Source organism: Bombina bombina, chromosome 2, assembly GCF_027579735.1.
Source record: "Bombina bombina isolate aBomBom1 chromosome 2, aBomBom1.pri, whole genome shotgun sequence".
In the NCBI taxonomy this organism is placed as follows: Eukaryota; Metazoa; Chordata; class Amphibia; order Anura; family Bombinatoridae; genus Bombina; species Bombina bombina.
Window position 1 is genome coordinate 931,672,134 of NC_069500.1, and position 21,638 is coordinate 931,693,771.

Genomic DNA, 21,638 nt, shown 5'->3' on the forward strand with positions numbered 1-21,638 from the left:
TAACTCTTTAGATAAATGTAACTGTGAACTTCGCAGCATTGTACCCTATTGAATGGCCCACTGAGTATAAGAAAATATGTTCAAGGAAAATGCTGCAACATAGCATAATATTTTAGACCCTTCACCCTTTACATAAGGAGGACACGTCTAAGCTAGAAGTTTATAGTAAATATACAGAGAAATGTTTGTTCAGGGAATAGCATAATTATAGTTTATGAAAGCAAATGTATTTTTCCCTTTTATTAATTAGTATGGTATCTGCAAAGTGAATTTGGTCATTCCTGATGTTTGTCAAAGAGAGTAATTCTTACCATAAAGATGTGTTTACCTTTAAAAGAGCTTGTAGTTTTAAATGATGTTCTGTTTGTATGCTTTCCTCATATAGGAGTGTGAGAGAATTTAGGTTGGAGAATTATAAGCATTATAGATAGCAGCCATCCAGAATAAAGCAACACAAGGTTCTTTTATTTTTTAGAAGTTCAAAGTGATATAGAGAAGTTGTAAATTATTCTCTGAGAAATGTCAATGTATTTAGGTTGTATTATATATCAACAATGTTTTGTTTGATTTTAAATGACATAGGATGAAAGTGACGTTTTATTTGGACATAATTGTGATTGTATTGCGGTGTGTACTCATCCTGTACTGTTTCTGTTTGCTTCCTAGACTCCCTGTGACTCGAGTGTCTGCTTGCCATGGGTATCCACTGGTTGCCTTGTCTACCCCATGAACAAACCATCAGATTTCCAGTATCTCCCTGCGGAAGAACCGTGGATAAGCACCCCTACTGCAAATGAACGGTTGGAGAACTGTATTATAGCAAAGTGTCAAGGTGCAGCGCTCTCAAATGGACAAAGACTGTTCTTAAAGTATTCAGAGGCCACCTAGAGACAGTTGTGCTGTTGCTATGTCATGCTTTACTGTGGAAAAGGAACTGTTGGACATATTGGGGGGTGCTAGCAATGCAGGTGGAGAGATAGAAGATGCAGCGTTGTTTGGGGGTAGATGGGGGGCTGGTTGGGTTTCTGTACTGGTAGACCGGTAGTTTTGGGAGGGCTGGAGGATAGATGGAAGGTATTGGAGGGACTGTACCTATATGCAGTGACAATTAGCCTATAAAAGTATATCACGACATGCAAATATTTTTCTCTTTAGTATTCTTATAGAGTTCTGTTACCATAATATAAGGCTTTACTAATTTTCTATGCCTGTCTATTTTTATGTTATTCTGTTAGAATAAAAGGATGGTATGTTAGGGGTAATATGAACCTGATGGCAGCCATCTTGTTCCTCGCAGCCATTTTGTAATGAATAGACTTTATTATACTGGGGTATTATGCAGTGAGAATTATATGCATGTTATGAGTTTCTTTAGCTATTCGGCCTTGCCAATGTACCCTGGCCTAATGCCTAGAAGTAAGATAGAATAAGATAATGTAAACAAGAGGCTTTAGACACTCGGTTGTCTCTGCAGATGGTAGTTTGTTATGACTCTGTAAATATTGTTATGAGAAACTCATGTTCCAGTTTTTCCTTGTAAATTGCTCTGTATAACTGTGTAAGATGACGCGGTCCTAGCGTGTCATCCCCTTAACCCTGTATGTCACTATAAGAAAGGCTTGCACTGTGCAATAAACAGAATTGGCTTTCGATCATACTGCTGCGTGGTCTGAGTCATTCTAAGGGGCCCTTATCAGGTAATCTACATATGCCTCAGGTGGTACACTAGGCCCCAGGCTTTGGCCTGCACTGACACTTACCCCCTGAAGGGGACACCTAACAAGAACACAATCTTTTGAAATGTATACAGTTATAGCAAATGCCACTGCACTGTTTAGCAATGACAAGATATGTAGGTAGTGGGCGGCCCACGTGAGTTGTACTTGTATGGAAAATGGCCCGCGACTAAAATAAGTTTGACACCCCTGCTTTACTGCATATGTAGCTAGAGCAATTAATGTAATCTGAACAAATTAACTCTCAGGAATGTAGATAATAAAAGAAAATGCATATATACTTTACCATAAAGTTATTATGTAATAAATATTGAGAACATATGAATGAACTAAAGCTATTGTGCTGCAGATATGCTGACCTACAACATACGCGTGACCACTGTCATCCATTGATGAAGAATCGGATTCAGGTTTCCTCAAGTCAAGGTTCCGATCAACTCCAGTGAAGATTTTGCAGCTAAACAGAACAAATAAAACATTTTTTTTAACAGACACACAGAATTGTGAGAGTTTAATGTATTACAAATCCATGAACAGGTAGGCAAAAAAGCAAAACAAACAGTTTTGTATTATTTGTTACATTTTTAATAAATACAATAAAACTTGCATTCTTTACTAGGCAGTTATAACTGAATTTATATGGAATACTCTCTTCTTCATATAAACTACACTGTTCTTCCCTTTATGGACTAACCACATCTTTCTCTGCATTTTGGTGACTGCTTTAAATTGTGGTTTTGCAAAGGACTGGGGTGCAATCAGAAAGAAAAAAAAATGAAAGGACACATGCAAAGGGTTTCTTCAGTATCTTTCTTCGTGTTCTCAATAAAAGCACAGGAATCAGGAGAATATTCTAGCCAAATGAGTAACAGGGAACCATCCACTTGGAGATAAGAAAAACTTAAAGGGAAAGTCTACTAGACAATTGTTGTTGTTTGAAGAGATAGCTAAACCCTATATTACCCATTTCCCAGTTCTGCATAACCAACACGGTTATATTAATACACTTTTTACCTCTATGATTACCTTGTATCTAAGCCTCTGCAGACTGCCCCTTATTTAAGTGCTTTTTACAATCTGGCATTTTAGCCAATCAGTGCTGGTTCTTGCATAACTATCATCATTCTCCACGGGAGCGAGCATTATGTTATCTATATGGCAAACATGAACTAACACTGTCTAGCTGTTGTGCAAGATTTAAAAAGCAGAGATAAGGGTGGCCCGCTAGGGCTTAGAAACAGGCAAACTTAGGTTATAAAGTATATTAAAATAACAATGTTGGTTAGGCAAAGCTGGAGAATGGGTAGTAAAGGTGTTATCTATCGTTTTAAACATTAATAATGGGAAAAAAAAAGTACACTGTCCCTTTAAAACACATTCTTCATTAGGAAACCATTCATTATCCTACCTTATTTCACCACTTTCAACTTAAAAGGCAGATGAGAAGACAAAAAGAAAGAACTCAACAGCAAAAACAACAATCTAGATAGGGTGGGTCTTTATGTTCTATCACTTAGAGTGTGAAGATAGGGATTGAAATGTAAAAAACAAAAACATTTCCCCTTTTCTCTAATATTAATTGTGACAGCACATAAAGAAAGAGATATAATGCACAGTCATAAGAAATAAGTAGATTATTCCCCACCCCCTGGTATGCCTAAATAATGGCTGCCAAAGCCAATGGAAAAAAGAGGAAAAAAAATGTGGGGACCTGGACACTTAGTGCAAGGCAAACAGAATGTTAGGCTTGGGAAAGGTGCTTTAGTTTGCAGGGAATATTTTACATATCTATGTAAAAGTGAGCCTCCCAGTTATTAGAAAGATTAGGACAAAACAATACTTCCAGCTGCATAGTAGGGGATGGCTCCACTTTTTGTAGTTAATCAGGTACTGTGCATAAAACTACCTCATACTGGAGAGAAAAAATAAGGGGGTTTTCAATTATAAGACACTAAGCTCTGAAAAGGAAAAAATTGTCAAGGAATCAATAAAAAGGTTAAAAAGAGGGCGAAGTATTCTGCTTTCCAGAAGTCCATTCATAGACAGAACTGAAACATGCAACTCCGGCCATGTCAGAAAATTTGAGACTTCCTGTAGGGTGTTTTTAATGCATGGGACACCTTGGTTATTGATATAAATTACTGCTGTTGAGTTGTTGGATTTCAAGACAGATCTTAAAGAGTTCAAGAAAATTGACACAAAAAGTCCCATCTGTGCAATACAGCATCCGATGATCTTAGTGGTTGCCCCAGACAACTACCCACTCCAATAGATTGGCCTACATTGTGAGAAATGCCCATATAAGCAGTAATTTATTCATTTCATATAATTTTTTATTACTTAAAAGGCCATTCTAGGCAAAATTAAACTTTCATGATTCAGATAGGGCATGCAAATTTCCAATTTACTTTTAGCATCAAATTTGCTTTGTTTTCTTGGAATTATTTGTTGAAAGCTAAACCTAGGTAGGCTCATATGCTAATTTTTATGCCCTTGAAAGCTGCACTTATCTTATCATTTTGACAGTTTTTCACAGCTAGACAGCGCTAGTTCATTTGTGCTATATAGATAACGTGTTCACACCTGTGGAGCTATTTATGAGTCAGCACTGATTGGCTAAAATGCAAGTCTGTCAAAAGAACTTAAACAAGGGGCAGTCTGCAGAGGTTTAGATATAAGGTAATCACAGAGGTAAAAAAGTATATTAATAATAACTGCAGAACTGGGGAATGGGTAATAAAGGGATTGTCTTTTTAAATAATATAAAAATTCTGGAGTAGACTGTCCCTTTAAATGCAGGGAACACCCCTTTGCGTGACATGCTCAAGGTAATGACTTCCTTAAGAGAATTCCAAGAAAGGCTTAGTGTTGGTACTGGCAAGAAATCTTACTTGTTCTTGTTACCTAAATCTGCCTTGCTGTGGCTAATTAGGAATAGTTATAAATGACAAAAAGACAAAAAGTAACAATCTCAAATGTTGTGGAGTTCCTTTATTTTGGCATCTAACATGCAGATAGATTAGAAAGAACATGACATTTTAAACAACTTTCCATTTACTTCTGTAATCAATTTCGTTCTCTTGGCATACTTTGTTAAAAAACTAATCCTAGGTGAGCCCAGGAACATGCACGTATATCTAGCCACCTAACAGCAGCGGTTGCAACAATGTTTATAGTCATGTTATTCATGGATACAAACGCTGCTTCCATAGGTTGCTAAAAATACGTGCATGCTTCGGAGCTCCTATTAGCCTACCTTGGTTTACTCTTCAACAAAGGGTATCAGGAGAACAAAGCTAATTTGATAATAGAAGTAAATTGGAAAGTTGTTTAAAATTACATTATCTGTCTGAATCATGAAGGTTTAATTTTGACTTTTCTGTCCCTTTAAGCTATTAGGTAGCAGGAGGAAATAGAGAACTCAAACTATCAACAGGAATCAATACAGGAGTAAAGGAAGGGAAAATGAGCAGAACTCTGAGGAAAACAGCCTTTCCAAACAGGCAATAAAATTGAGGGAAACATGAGACATATGGGGGTTTACCAATTAATTGTTTGCATGCAGATTCTGTCTATCTCCAAGTGGTTGGCTAGGACCATCTTCAGCTGTATCCGTTGTCAAGATAAACATGAGAGAAACCTTAATAAGCTGCTTCCTGATAGAATGATTGTCTTCAAACTGCAAGTTTACATAAGAACAATATTGCACAGGGTAACTGAAAACAAAATACAACTCACTTATTTAGCTTCCCATATCCAGACACCGACTCAGTGTCAGACTTGGTCATTTGATGAAATGATGCTTGGCTCCCTAATTCCTCCATGTTATGAGAAGGGCTGTCCATTCTGGCATTAGCATTTCTATGTCGAGGAGATAAAGAGACTTGACTCAGGTCATGATAAGATTTGCTTATAACACGTGGCCTGTTGTCCCAAGGGCTTTTCTGTATTCTTTCCTTTGGTCCACCGCTAAGGTGGACTTGAAGTGCTGACAGGTCAGAGCAAGAAAGTCTCTTTAGAAGGTCAGGTTGAATGGATACAGGTCGCACTGCCATCCTGTTGAACGTACTGCTTGCCAGACTAGTTGAGCTGATAGCTCGACCCAAACTGTATCCTCTCATTGATTCTGTATGGATATTCAGGCCCCTCAATGAAGCTTTCTCTGTAAGGAAAACAAAAAGGAAATTTATTCTTACCTGATAAATTTGTTTCTTTTACGATACGATGAGTCCACGGATTTCATCCTTACTTGTGGGATATCGCCTCCTGGTCAGCAGGAGGAGGCAAAGAGTACCACAGCAGAACTGTATATATAGCTCCTCCCCTCCCTCCCCAGTCATTCGACCGAAGCTAGGAAGAGAAAGGAAAAGCCAAGGTGCAGAGGTGACTGAAGTTTAACAAAATTAAATCCCTGTCTTAGAAAAACAGGGTGGGCCGTGGACTCATCGTATCGTAAAAGAAACAAATTGATCAGGTAAGAATAAATTTCATTTTCTTTTACAAGATGAGTACACAGATTTCATCCTTACTTGTGGGATACAATACCATAGCTATAGTACACGGATGAAACGGGAGGGACAAGACAGGGAACCTAAATGGAAGGCACCACTGCTTGAAGAACTTTCCTCCCCAAAACAGACGAGGCAAAAGTATCGAATTTGTAAAATTTGGAAAAAGTGTGAAGAGACGACCAAGTTGCAGCTTTGCAAATCTGTTCAACAGAAGCATCATTTTTGAATGCCCATGAGGAACCCACAGCCCTAGTGGAATGAGCCGTAATTCATTCAGGAGGCTGCTGTCCAGCAGTCTCATATGCAAAACAGATGATACTCTTCAGCCAAAATGAGAGAGAGGTAGCCGTAGCTTTCTGACCCCTACGCTTCCCAGAAAACACAATAAACAGGGAAGACAATTGACGAAAATCCTTAGTTGCCTGTAAGTAAAACTTTAAAAATGAACCACATCCAAATTATGTAACAGCTGCTCCTTAGAAGAAGGATTAGGACACAAGGAAGGAACAACAATTTTCTGATTAATATTTTTATAAGAAACAACCTTAGGAAGAAAATCAGGTTTGGTATGTAACACCACCTTATCGGAATGAAAAATAAGATAAGGAGAATCACATTGTAATGCCAAAAGCTCAGAAACTCTGCGAGCAGAAGAAATAGCATCCAAGATAATAACTTAATATCTATGGAATGCATAGGTTCAAACGGAACCCCTTGAAGAACATTAAGAACTAAATTCAAACTCCAAGGAGGAGCAATTGGTCTAAACACAGGCCTGATTCTAGTCAGAGCCTGACAAAAAGATTGAACATCTGGAACATCTGCCAGACGCTTGTGTAGCAAAATAGACAAAGCAGAAATCTGTCCCTGTAAGGAACTTGCTGACAACCCTTTCTCCAATCCTTCTGGGAGAAAAGACAAAATCCTGGGAATCCTAACCCTACTCCATGAGTAGCCCTTGGATTCGCACCAATAAAGATATTTACGCCATATCTTATGGTAAATCTTTCTAGTAACAGGCTTACGTGCCTGAATCAAGGTATCAATGACCGAATCAGAAAACCCTTGCTTAGATAAAATCAAGCGTTCAATCTCCAAGCAGTTAGCTGCAGAGAAACTAGATTCGGATGATGGAAGGGTCCCTGAATGAGAAGGTCTTTCCTCAATGGAAGCTTCCATGGTGGCTGAGATGACATGTCCACCAGATCAGCATACCAAGTCCTGCAAGGCCACGCAGGAGCGATGAGGATCACAGATGCCCTCTCCTGTTTGACTCGAGCAATCACCCGGGGAAGGAGAGCAAATGGAGGGAACACATAAGCTAGGCTGAAAGACCAAGGCACTGCCAAGGCATCTATCAGCTCGGCCTGGGGATCCCTGGACCTGGACCCGTATCTCGGAAGCTTGGCATTCTGACGAGATGCCATAAGATCCAACTCCGACCTGCCCCATCTGAGAATCAGGTTGGCAAATAAACTGATATTTTGAAGATAATTGCCTTTCAAAGACCATACATCCAGATTAGTTTGCACAATGCATGCTAGTTAAGAATCACAGGAGGAAGAATGTAGACAGAAGAATACCAATGCAGGGAGACTCCTGCAATAAGTTGTCCCATAAATTGTACCTAAATTGTGTTTTCTGGCATTCATATATATTTCTTGCGTGACTCTTCACATACCATTGAGAAAGTTGAATCCCCCCCCCCCCCCACGAACTGAAAATGTTTGTCCAGAAAAGCAAACCTCAGGAACTTGTGATGATCTCTGTGGATAGGAACATGAAGATATGCATCCTTTAGATCCACGGTAGTCATAAATTGACCCTCCTGGATCAATGGAAGAATAGTCTGAATAGTTTCCATCTTGAAGGATGGAACTCTGAGGAACTTGTTTAGACTTTTGAGGTTTAAAATAGGTCGGAATGTTCCCTCTTTTTTGGGAACTACAAAGAGATTTGAATAAAACCCCTGTCCCTGTTCCTGTATTGGAACGGGACATATTACTCCTGGAAGAGAGGTCTCCTACACAACGTAAGAACGCCTCTCTCTTTATCTGGTCTGCAGATAATCGAGAAAGAAGAAACCTTCCTCTGGAAGAAGGTTTCCTCTGGGAGACACAATTTCCAGTGTCCAGGGATCCTGAACATCCCTTATCCAAGCCTGTACGAAGAGAGAAAGTCTGCCCCCAACAAGATCCGGTCCCGGATCGGGGGCTGACCCTTCATGCTGACTTGGTAGCAGCAGCTGGCTTCTTGGATTGCTTACCCTTGTTCCAAGACTGGTTGGGTCTCCAAGTGGACTTAGATTGTGAATATTTTCCTTCCTGTTTAGCGGAAGAGGAAACTCCCTTGAAATTTTGAAAGGAACAAAAATTACTCTGTCGCCCTCTCTGTTTGGGTTTGTTATCATGAGGGAGGAGATGACCCTTACCTCCCGTTATGTCAGAAAAAATTTCCTTCAAGTCAGGCCCAAACAGGGTCTTCCCCTTGTAAGGAATAGCCAAAAGTTTAGACTTGGATGACACATCCGCAGACCAAGATTTCAACCATAAAGCCCTGCGTGCTAAGATGGCAAAGCCCGAACTCTTAGCTGCCAATTTAGTAATCTGCTGAGAAGCATCCGTAATAAACAAATTAGCTAACTTGATCTTTAATCCGGTACTGTATTTCTTCCAAAGGAGTCTCAGTTCTAAGAGACTCTTCCAGAGCATCAAACAAATAAGCGGCCGCACTAGGAACTGTAACAATACAGGCCGCCGGTTGTAAAAGAAATCCCTGGTGGAAATAAACCTTCTTAAGAAGACCCTCCAGCTTCTTATCCATAGGGTCCTTAGAGGCACAACTATCCTCAATAGGAATAGTAGTCTGTTTGGCCAGGGTAGAAATGGCTCCCTCATCTTTAGGGACCGTCTGCCAAGAGTCCCTAATAGCGTCGGCTATAGGGTACATCTTTTTAAAAACAGGAGAAGGGGAGAAGGGAATACCCGGTCTCTCCCATTCTTTTTCAATAATCTCTGAAGTCCTCTTCGGAACTGGAAAAACATCTGAATAAGAAGGAACTTCCAAGTATTTGTCCAACTTATTCAATTTTTCTGGAGGGACCACTATTGAGTCACAATCATCCAAAGTAATCAACACCTCCCTCAGTAATAAGCAAAGGTGTTCAAGCTTAAACCTGAAGGAGACCTCAGAATCAGTCAAGGGCAAGGGACAAGAGTTCACCTTCAGACAGGACCTCCGTGCCCTCCAACTTCGGGAGGGTACATCCAAAATCGCCATCAGAGAATCAGGGGCTGCATTGACTACACAATTGTCCCTTCTTGTACGCTTGCCGTGCAATATGGGAAAGTTAGATAATGCATCAAAAAGCGTAGAAGACATCACTGCAGCAATGTCTTTTAAGGTAAATGCTGCAGAAACTGGCGAAAAACAGGGTACCGCCTGAGCGGGCGTTACAGGCTGTGACGCTTGGGGAGAAAGTTGCGGCATACTCTGCATCTCATCCGTAGACTCTTGAGAAGCATCCGCTTTAGACAAAGAATTATCCAAAAATATTCTATCTTTATAGTGCAAAGCCCTCTCAACGCATGATGGGCAAAAAGGAACAGGAGGTTCCACAGTGGCATCCAAACACATGGAACATAGAACAGTTTAACCTCTGAATCCATGATACCCAGAAAAGCAAGCAAAAGAAAAAATTTTGGTTTTATCTCTTTAAATTATTATTATTATTATTATTATGGCCAAAATATACACAGTTTAACTGAGATAAAAAAACTGGTCAGAGCAATTTATTCTGACAAGGTAATGTGCATTCCAAGGAGGTGGAAAATGAAAACAATCATATAAGTGTTCAAATACAAGTAAGGAAGGAGCACCTCGCCTCAACAGCTCTGCTGAGGCGCCTACCTGCCCCCACGGTCACCGACCAGACTAGCACAAGATCCAGACCGATCCTCCAAAGTGTAAGATGCCTGCTTAACCCGCAACCATGCGGTCGTGGCATCGCTGCTAATGGCTCCTATCTCAGTCAGAACCTTCCATAAATTAAATAGACGCTGCACGGCTGCTTTCCAGCCCCAGCACGCCAAAGGAAGCCCCACCCTTCGTGGGCATCGTCTAAGCCCCCCCCAAAAAAAACTCTGCCACCATAAACATGTTTGTAGACAGGGACAAGTGTAATAAAAATCCCTTTAGTGCCACGAAACAGATAAACTGGAACCGGAACAATCCCCAGCATCAGTCACATTAGCCAGCAAACCCTTGTGAAGATGTGTTTCTAGTTACATAAAACTCAGCAAGGAATATCTTCAGTGTCGTGGGCATTAGTCAGTTATAGCACACGGACATGAAAACCACACTCTGTTAGTAGGGAAAACCCTTCCCAGAGAGCCTCTGTAATCCCCCAACAGGCAAAGTACAGCCAGTTTTGACACAGCAAGCTTGCCCAGAAAATAAAGACTGCACTTACCTCCATGCTGAGTAACAGCATGAAACGTCTCACAGGAACAAGAGGTCTTCTCCCTCCAGCAGATCTGTGGACACAGAAGGGCCTTAGTTACTATCTGCTAAGACAGAAGGGCAGCACTAATATGGGAGGCACAGTGAGGGTAAAACCCCACCAGTTCCCATTGCTTTAAAACCACCTGTAGCTCTACTCTAGAGGCTGACAAGGAATACGGCTACACCCTATAGTAAAATAACACACTTTGGTACCATTTTAAAAATAATAAACTCTTGATTGAAGAATCTAAACTAACACCTCACTTTACCTCTTCCTATCACTAACACAGGCAAAGAGAATGACTGGAGTGGGAGGGAGGGGAGGAGCTATATATACAGCTCTGCTGTGGTGCTCTTTGCCTCCTCCTGCTGACCAGGAGGCGATATCCCACAAGTAAGGATGAAATCCGTGGACTCATCGTATCTTGTAAAAGAAATATCTTTTTTTTTTTTAAACATAACTCGTTATAAGTAGATGTAGTTAAAGGGATGTCAGTTTAAAAATATTCTTTTGACACTGAAATTAGCTGCTTTCATTAAATATGATTAGTTCTAAAAGCTATATTTATTAAATTAACTTCCTATGCAAACACCACCTGGCTCCAGTACAATACACAAAATATACCCTGAATAGTAGTTAGCCTCAGGAGCATGTTAAAAATAACCTTAAAGGAACAGTCAACACCAGAATTTTTGTTGTTTAACCCTTTGGCTGCTAAGCCATTTCCCACCTGGGTGTTAATTTTTTTTTTTTATTATTATTATTTTTGAAAACTTTTTTTTTAACTTTTTAATTTTTTTTTACAGACCCCAAAGACTTACACTGAAAGGTTAGGCGATTACCTTTCCAACAATGGGTCTTGGAGGTCTGTAGCTGCTTAGATGCCTGAGATACAGGCTTCTAAGCAGCATGCCCCCTCCTCCTATACTTAACATTGTTAAATATAAATAAAGTTGCGTGGTGACGTCATCACATAATTGCGCGTGACGTCACCGCACATCACGTGAAGCCCTGGCGATGCCTGTCACTCTACAGGCACGATCGCCGGGGTAGGAGCAGTAAGGAGCCCCAGATCTCCCTCAAGGTGGGAGAGTGCTAGTGACGGCTCTGAGCCGTCATTAGCACCAGAGTGAGAAACTCTGTGATGGCTCAGAGCCGTCATTAGCACTCAAAGGGTTAAAAAGATAGATAATCCCTTAATTACCAAATCCCCAGTTTTGCATAACCAACACAGTTATAATTATACACGTTTTACCTTTGTAATTACCTTGTATCTAAGCCTCAGCAGACTGCCCCCTTATTTCAGTTCTTTTGACAGACTTGGGGTTTATCCAATCAGAGCTGTCTGCATGGTAAATTCACGTGCATGAGCTCAATGTTATCTATATGAAATATGTGAACTAATGCCCTCTAGTGGTGAAAAACTACCAAACTGCATTTAGATTAGAGGTGGCCTTCAAGGTCTAAGAAATTAGCATATGAACCTCCTAGGTTTAGCTTTCAACTAAGAATACCAAGAGAACAAAGCAAAAATTGGTGATAAAAGTAAATTGGAAAGTTATTTAAAATTACATGCCCTATTTGAATCATTAAAGTTTTTTTTTACTTGACTGTCCCTTTAAATGTAAACATGTTTAACTAAAAGATGCATGAGGAAAAAATACTTAAAGGGACACTGAACCCACATTTTTTCTTTCATGATTCAGATAGAGCATGACATTTTAAGCAACTTTCTAATTTACTCATATTATCAAATTTTCTTCATTCTCTTGCTATCTTTATTTGAAATGAAAAAATGTAAGTTTAGATGCCGGCGCATTTTTGGTGAACAACCTGGGTTGTTCTTGCTGATTGTTGGATAAATTCATCCACCAATAAAAAAGTGCTGTCCACAGGTTTGAACCAAAAAAAAGCTTAGATGCCTTATTTTTCAAATAAAGATAGCAAGAGAACGAAGACAAATTGATAATAGGAGTAAATTAGAAAGTTGCTTAAAATTGCATGCTCTATCTGAATCACGAAAGAAAAAATTTGGGTTCAGTGTCCCTTTAAAGGAATAGTCCAATCAAAATTAAACTTTCATGATTCAGTTAGAGCAGGCAATTTTAAGCAACTTCCTAATTTACTCCTATTATCAATTTTTATTCATTCTCTTGGTATCTTTATTTGAAAAAGCAGGAATGTAAGCATAGGAGCCGGCCCATTTTTGGTTCAGAACCTGGGTAGCGCTTTTTAAATCGCATTAATTATCTGAATCATCATACTTTAATTTCGACTTTAGCGGCCCTTCAATTACTTATGTTAGGGGAAGTATTAAGAAAAAAAAGAAGAAGATTACACCAAGAAGCCACTGCATTTTTTCCACTTATTACAGCATAATTTACCATGCATTTTAATATAATATAGGTTTTAATATCAATTTTGAGGGTTAAGAGTTTATGTATAAATTGCACATTAAATATATTCCAAAATCCAGACTTTTTATTAGTATTTTTTTAAATAAAAATTATTTAAAATTAGAATGTTTCTCCCCCAGTAAGTCTCAACATTCACTGTCTTTGGTTTGATTAATGTGCAAATGCTAGTCTATATTTATTTAAAACAGCTATTACCTTTCTGATTACATTACTGTTACTGTATTAGATTTCTGATAGTACTTGTATAAAAAAAGTATTAAAATGACATAAAACTACCTTTAGGTTACATGTATAAGCTGTATTAGGGCGTGCAATATTGCCCAAATGATAAGATATTGTTATTTACACTTGGTCCCATTCCCTCTCCAAGCTAATGCATTTTACAGATGCGAATATTCCAAAATCCAAACTATTACAAATTTCAAAACTTTTCCGGTCTCAAGAAGTTTGGATAAAGGGTTTTGTAAATGTATTATGTCCTTACAATAAGTAAATGAAATAGACTCAAGGCTGGATTGGCCTACCAGGAGGGCTGCAAAACTACAATTTAAAGGGGTAATTAATTAATTGATGCAATTCGGTTAGAGGGTGCCTATATATCCACAATTTGGCACTTTTTTTTCAATACAAACTAATATAATATAATTCGAATATAAAATATAGAGGAAAGGAGTATCCCAGTAATTTTCTTTGAGAAAAACGGTGTGCGCGCATTATGCTAAGACAATGGAAAATAGGACTGGTCTTCAATTTTTCGAGTGCTGCTATTTATTCCCAGTTTGACCCTGAATAGACTTTAAATGAACAAAGAACCTTCTCCCTAACAAACTTAGCCTTGTTAACTTCTTTTAATGAGAAGCCAGATCAGAAATCCCCATTTATTTTTATTTTTTATTTAAATTAGAGAGAGTTACATTTTTATTTATGCACAACAAACATAGCCATATATATTTTTTATGTCTATTAGATTTTCTCTTAAAAAACGCACTATTTGGATAAAGTTAAAAACATTCAAAATAATAAAAAAGGAAATAATACTTTTCATACTTTTTTGTTTTTTTTCACTAAAACTGCTTTTCTACTAGAATATTTAAGAGATATTTTTAATTTTTTTTACTGAAAATTAAATTTCGTTTCCATTGCAGATTAGTATTGCACACATACATATATATATATATATATATATATATATATATATATATATATTAGTATATACAAGTAGAATCCTAGAAAAGAACTTCAGGAAGCTCTGGGTCCACTAGCGCTCCAGATAAGAGGTTAAAAAAATAAACCTCAAATAACATAATTTATGTAAGAACTTACCTGATAAATTCATTTCTTTCATATTAGCAAGAGTCCATGAGCTAGTGACATATGGGATATACATTCCTACCAGGAGGGGCAAAGTTTCCCAAACCTCAAAATGCCTATAAATACACCCCTCACCACACCCACAAATCAGTTTAACGAATAGCCAAGAAGTGGGGTGATAAAAAAGTGCGAAAGCATATAAAATAAGGAATTGGAATAGTTGTGCTTTATACAAAAAAATCATAACCACCAAAAAGGGTGGGCCTCATGGACTCTTGCTAATATGAAAGAAATTAATTTATCAGGTAAGTTCTTACATAAATTATGTTTTCTTTCATGTAATTAGCAAGAGTCCATGAGCTAGTGACATATGGGATAATGACTACCCAAGATGTGGATCTTTCCACGCAAGAGTCACTAGAGAGGGAGGGATAAAATAAAGACAGCCAATTCCTGCTGAAAATAATCCACACCCAAAATAAAGTTTAATGAAAAACATAAACAGAAGATTCAAACTGAAACCGCTGCCTGAAGTACTTTTCTACCAAAAACTGCTTCAGAAGAAGAAAATACATCAAAATGGTAGAATTTAGTAAAAGTATGCAAAGAGGACCAAGTTGCTGCTTTGCAAATCTGATCAACCGAAGCTTCATTCCTAAACGCCCAGGAAGTAGAAACTGACCTAGTAGAATGAGCTGTAATCCTTTGAGGCGGAGTTTTACCCGACTCGACATAGGCATGATGAATTAAAGATTTCAACCAAGATGCCAAAGAAATGGCAGAAGCTTTCTGGCCTTTTCTAGAACCGGAAAAGATAACAAATAGACTAGAAGTCTTTCGGAAAGACTTAGTAGCTTCAACATAATATTTCAAAGCTCTAACAACATCCAAAGAATGCATTGATTTCTCCTTAGAATTCTTAGGATTAGGACATAATGAGGGAACCACAATTTCTCTACTAATGTTGTTGGAATTCACAACCTTAGGTAAAAATTCAAAAGAAGTTCGCAACACCGCCTTATCCTGAAGAGATCGCCAAAAGGAACAAAACTTTCCAAGAAAGTAATTTAATGTCCAATGAATGCATGGGTTCAAAAGGAGGAGCTTGAAGAGCCCCCAGAACTAAATTCAAACTCCAAGGAGGAGAAATTGACTTAATGACAGGTTTTATATGAACCAAAGCTTGTACAAAACAATGAATATCAGGAAGATTAGCAATCTTTCTGTGAAAAAGAACAGAAAGAGCAGAGATTTGTCCTTTCAAAGAACTTGCGGATAAACCTTTATCTAAACCATCCTGAAGAAACTGTAAAATTCTCGGAATTCTAAAAGAATGCCAAGAAAAATGATGAGAAAGACACCAAGAAATATAAGTCTTCCAGACTCTATAATATATCTCTCTAGATACAGATTTACGAGCCTGTAACATAGTATTAATCACAGAGTCAGAGAAACCTCTTTGACCAAGAATCAAGCGTTCAATCTCCATACCTTTAAATTTAAGGATTTGAGATCCTGATGGAAAAAAGGACCTTGCGACAGAAGGTCTGGTCTTAGCGGAAAAGTCCACGGATGGCAAGAGGCCATCCGGACAAGATCCGCATACCAAAACCTGTGAGGCCATGCCGGAGCTACCAGCAGAACAAACGAGCATTCCTTCAGAATCTTGGAGATTACACTTGGAAGAAGAACTAGAGGCGGAAAGATATAGGCAGGATGATACTTCCAAGGAAGTGATAATGCATCCACTGCTTCCGCCTGAGGATCCCAGGATCTGGACAGATACCTGGGAAGTTTCTTGTTTAAACAGATCTATTTCTGGAAGCTCCCACATTTGAACAATCTGAAGAAATACCTCTGGGTGAAGTGACCATTCGCCCGGATGCAACGTTTGGCGACTGAAATAATCCGCTTCCCAATTGTCTATACCTGGGATATGAACCGCAGAGATTAGACAGGAGCTGGATTCCGCCCAAACCAGAATTCGAGATACTTCTTTCATAGCCAGAGGACTGTGAGTCCCTCCTTGATGATTGATGTATGCCACAGTTGTGACATTGTCTGTCTGAAAACAAATGAACGATTCTCTCTTCAGAAGAGGCCAAGACTGAAGAGCTCTGAAAATTGCACGGAGTTCCAAAATATTGATCGGTAATCTCACCTCCTGAGATTCCCAAACTCCTTGTGCCGTCAGAGATCTCCACACAGCTCCCCAACCTGTAAGACTTGCATCTGTTGAAATTACAGTCCAGGTCGGAAGAACAAAAGAAGCCCCCTGAATTAAACGATGGTGATCTGTCCACCACGTTAGAGAGTGTTGTACAATCGGTTTTAAAGATATTAATTGAGATATCTTTGTGTAATCCCTGCACCATTGATTCAGCATACAGAGCTGAAGAGGTCGCATGTGAAAACGAGCAAAGGGGATCGCGTCCGATGCAGCAGTCATAAGACCTAGAATTTCCATGCATAAGTCTACCGAAGGGAATGATTGTGACTGAAGGTTTCGACAAGATGAAATCAATTTTAGACGTCTCTTGTCTGTCAAAGACAGAGTCATGGACACTGAATCTATCTGGAAACCCAGAAAGGTTACCCTTGTCTGAGGAATCAATGAACTTTTTAGTGAATTGATCCTCCAACCATGATCTTGAAGAAACAACACAAGTCGATTCGTATGAGATTCTGCTAAATGTAAAGACTGAGCAAGTACCAAGATATCGTCCAAATAAGGAAATACCACAATACCCTGTTCTTTGATTACAGACAGAAGGGCACCGAGAACCTTTGTAAAAATTCTTGGAGCTGTAGCTAGGCCAAACGGCAGAGCCACAAACTGGTAATGCTTGTCCAGAAAAGAGAATCTCAGGAACTGATAATGATCTGGATGAATCGGAATATGCAGATATGCATCCTGTAAATCTATTGTGGACATATAATGCCCTTGTTGAACAAAAGGCAAGATAGTCCTTACAGTTACCATTTTGAACGTTGGTATCCTTACATAACGATTCAATATTTTTAGATCCAGAACTGGTCTGAAGGAATTCTCCTTCTTTGGTACAATGAAGAGATTTGAATAAAACCCCAGCCCCTGTTCCAGAACTGGAACTGGCATAATTACTCCAGCCAACTCTAGATCTGAAACACATTTCAGAAATGCTTGAGCTTTCACTGGGACACAGGAAAGAAAAAATCTCTTTGCAGGAGGTCTTATCTTGAAACCAATTCTGTACCCTTCTGAAACAATGTTCTGAATCCAAAGATTGTGAACAGAATTGATCCAAATTTCTTTGAAAAAACGTAACCTGCCCCCTACCAGCTGAGCTGGAATGAGGGCCGCACCTTCATGTGGACTTAGAAGCTGGCTTTGCTTTTCTAGAAGGCTTGGATTTATTACAGACTGGAGATGGTTTCCAAACTGAAACTGCTCCTGAGGATGAAGGATCAGGCTTTTGTTCTTTGTTGAAACGAAAGGAACGAAAACGATTATTAGCCCTGTTTTTACCCTTAGATTTTTTATCCTGTGGTAAAAAAGTTCCTTTCCCACCAGTAACAGTTGAGATAATAGAATCCAACTGAGAACCAAATAATTTGTTACCCTGGAAAGAAATGGAAAGTAGAGTCGATTTAGAAGACATATCAGCATTCCAAGTTTTAAGCCATAAAGCTCTTCTAGCTAAAATAGCTAGAGACATAAACCTGACATCAACTCTGATAATATCAAAAATGGCATCACAGATAAAATTATTAGCATGTTGAAGAAGAATAATAATATTATGAGAATCATGATCTGTTACTTGTTGCGCTAAAGTTTCCAACCAAAAAGTTGAAGCTGCAGCAACATCAGCCAATGATATAGCAGGTCTAAGAAGATTACCTGAACACAGATAAGCTTTTCTTAGAAAGGATTCAATTTTCCTATCTAAAGGATCCTTAAAGGAAGTACCATCTGACGTAGGAATAGTAGTACGTTTAGCAAGGGTAGAAATAGCCCCATCAACTTTAGGGATTTTGTCCCAAAATTCTAATCTGTCAGACGGCACAGGATATAATTGCTTAAAACGTTTAGAAGGAGTAAATGAATTACCCAAATTATTCCATTCTCTGGAAATTACTTCAGAAATAGCACCAGGAACAGGAAAAACTTCTGGAATAACCACAGGAGATTTAAAGACCTTATCTAAACGTTTAGATTTAGTATCAAGAGGACCAGAATCCTCAATTTCTAAAGCAATTAGTACTTCTTTAAGTAAAGAACGAATAAATTCCATTTTAAATAAATATGAAGATTTATCAGCATCAACCTCTGAGACAGAATCCTCTGAACCAGAAGAGTCATTAGAATCAGAATGATGATGTTCATTTAAAAATTCATCTGTATAAAGAGAAGTTTTAAAAGATTTTTTATGTTTACTAGAAGGAGGAATAACAGACATAGCCTTCTTGATGGATTCAGAAACAAAATCTCTTATGTTATCAGGAACATTCTGAACATTAGATGTTGATGGAACTGCAACAGGTAATGGTACATTACTAAAGGAAATATTATCTGCATTAACAAGTTTGTCATGACAATTAATACAAACAACAGCTGGAGGAACAGCTACCAAAAGTTTACAGCAGATACACTTAGCTTTGGTAGTTCCAGCACCAGACAGCGATTTTCCTGAAGTATCTTCTGACTCAGATGCAACGTGAGACATCTTGCAATATGTAAGAGAAAAAACAACATATAAAGCAAAATTTGATCAAATTCCTTAAATGACAGTTTCAGGAATGGGAAAAAATGCCAAGGAACAAGCTTCTAGCAACCAGAAGCAAAGAAAAATGAGACTTAAATAATGTGGAGACAAAAGCGACGCCCATATTTTTTTTAGCGCCAAATAAGACGCCCACTTTATTTGGCGTTTCCTTAAATGCTTTTGGCGCCAAAAATGATGCCACATCCGGAACGCCGACATTTTTGGCGCAAAAGAACGTCAAAAATGACGCAACTTCCGGCGACACGTATGACGCCGGAAACAGAAAAGAGTTTTTGCGCCAAAAAAATCAGCGCCAAGAATGACGCAATAAAATGAAGCATTTTCAGCCCCCGCGAGCCTAACAGCCCACAGGGAAAAAAGTCAAATTTTTAAGGTAAGAAAAATAATTGATTCAAGTGCATTATCCCAAATATGAAACTGACTGTCTGAAAATAAGGAATGTTGAACATCCTGAGTCAAGGCAAATAAATGTTTGAATACATATATTTAGAACTTTATTAAAAAAGTGCCCAACCATAGCTTAGAGTGTCACAGAAAATAAGACTTACTTACCCCAGGACACTCATCTACATGTTTGTAGAAAGCCAAACCAGTACTGAAACGAAAATCAGCAGAGGTAATGGTATATATATAAGAGTATATCGTCGATCTGAAAAGGGAGGTAAGAGATGAATCTCTACGACCGATAACAGAGAACCTATGAAATAGACCCCGTAGAAGGAGATCACTGCATTCAAATAGGCAATACTCTCCTCACATCCCTTTGACATTCACTGCACGCTGAGAGGAAAACCGGGCTCCAACCTGCTGTGGAGCGCATATCAACGTAGAATCTAGCACAAACTTACTTCACCACCTCCATAGGAGGCAAAGTTTGTAAAACTGATTTGTGGGTGTGGTGAGGGGTGTATTTATAGGCATTTTGAGGTTTGGGAAACTTTGCCCCTCCTGGTAGGAATGTATATCCCATATGTCACTAGCTCATGGACTCTTGCTAATTACATGAAAGAAATAAAGAATAACAGATTATTAATTCTGTAGATGCAAGAGACTGCAGCCCACCTAGAGCGAAGGGAGATTCTCTATATCACCCCTCTAAATAAGAAATAGAAAAAAGGAATAAAAGGTAGGCGCTGTCAAGCATACAAAAAAATGCAATAATTTTTTGTATGCTTGACAGCGCCTACCTTTTATTCCTTTTTTCTATACATATATATATATATATATATATATATATATATATGTAATGTTAATGGGTAGTAAAGTCTAAATTAAACTTTCACGATTCCGATACAGCATGAAATGTTAAACAACTTTTACAATTTACTTTATTATAAATTTTGCTTCAGTCTCATGGTATCCTTTGTTATAGAGTAAACCTAGGTAGACTCAGGTGCACTACAGGGAACTAGCTTCTGATTGGTGGCTACACATAAATTCCTTTTGTAACCTAAAGCTAGTTCAGATAGTGCATTGCTGCTCCTAATAGCGCATTGCTGCTCCTAATAGTGCAGTGCTGCTTCTAAGTCTACATCTAAATGTAAAAATATAAACAAGGTCTTGTTCTGTATAAAAGAAGTGAATAAATATTGTATGTATTTAAATAAAACTACTTAGCACATCAACAAGAACCTAGTGGAAATTCTTTGCTGCATATGATATTATTTTACTTTTGGGCCAAATGATATTTGTAACAAATGGAATTCATTGGGATGATGTGTCCGTCCAAATCCAGTCTAAGAACACATTTTATAAGGCAACTTACCAATCTCCTGATTTTCCTGACTGCTCTGTCTGGCCCTCATTTGTAATTGGAACTTGTGCTGAGAAGAGCAGAGGTGGAGAAGGTATTGGCAGATTTTGCCGCTGTCCGTTTGGAATACATGTTTTATGCCGTCTGATGTGTTTTGCAAACATATTTTCTTCTTCTGCAGCCAAAAAAAAAAAAAATTACATTTCAAGATGTTAAAAAGAACAAAACAAAAAAAACACTGGCAAGAAAGAGATTTCCTGAATTAAAGGGACATAAAACTCAAGAAGCAAAGAGCAACATTTAAAATGTTACTTATATATTCTGCAGCACTCATATAAGCATACAAAGTTTTATATATATATATATATATATATATATTCTTCAACAAACTACAAGAGGAGAACAAGGACCATCAAAAATTTCTTAAGAAATTTTTGATGGTCCTTGTTCTCCTCTTGTAAAGAGTGCTTGATTCCCTATCTATACAGGGCCTTAAGAAATTTTTGATGGTCCTTGTTCTCCTCTTGTAGTTTGTTGAAGAATAATTTTTTATAGGGTCTGCACCAAATTAAAATTATAATCTAGCATAACATTAATGTTTTCTAAAGTTTGCTAAAAAAATTTTTGGGAAAAAGACACA

General features: G+C 38.3%; 1 protein-coding gene across 2 annotated transcripts in view; it reads right to left on the bottom strand.

Moving 5' to 3' along the window:
- PTPN13 (protein tyrosine phosphatase non-receptor type 13) overlaps window positions 1-21,638 on the bottom strand; it is a 565,956-nt gene that overhangs the window by 168,811 nt on the left and 375,507 nt on the right. For both annotated transcript variants that reach the window (XM_053703380.1, XM_053703379.1), the window contains exons 17-19: window positions 21,011-21,173; window positions 5,475-5,898; window positions 2,096-2,193 (exon numbers count right to left, since the gene is read on the bottom strand). In XM_053703380.1, coding sequence (XP_053559355.1) covers window positions 2,096-2,193; window positions 5,475-5,898; window positions 21,011-21,173 — 685 coding nt within the window. The remainder of the gene's footprint in view (window positions 1-2,095; window positions 2,194-5,474; window positions 5,899-21,010; window positions 21,174-21,638) is intronic.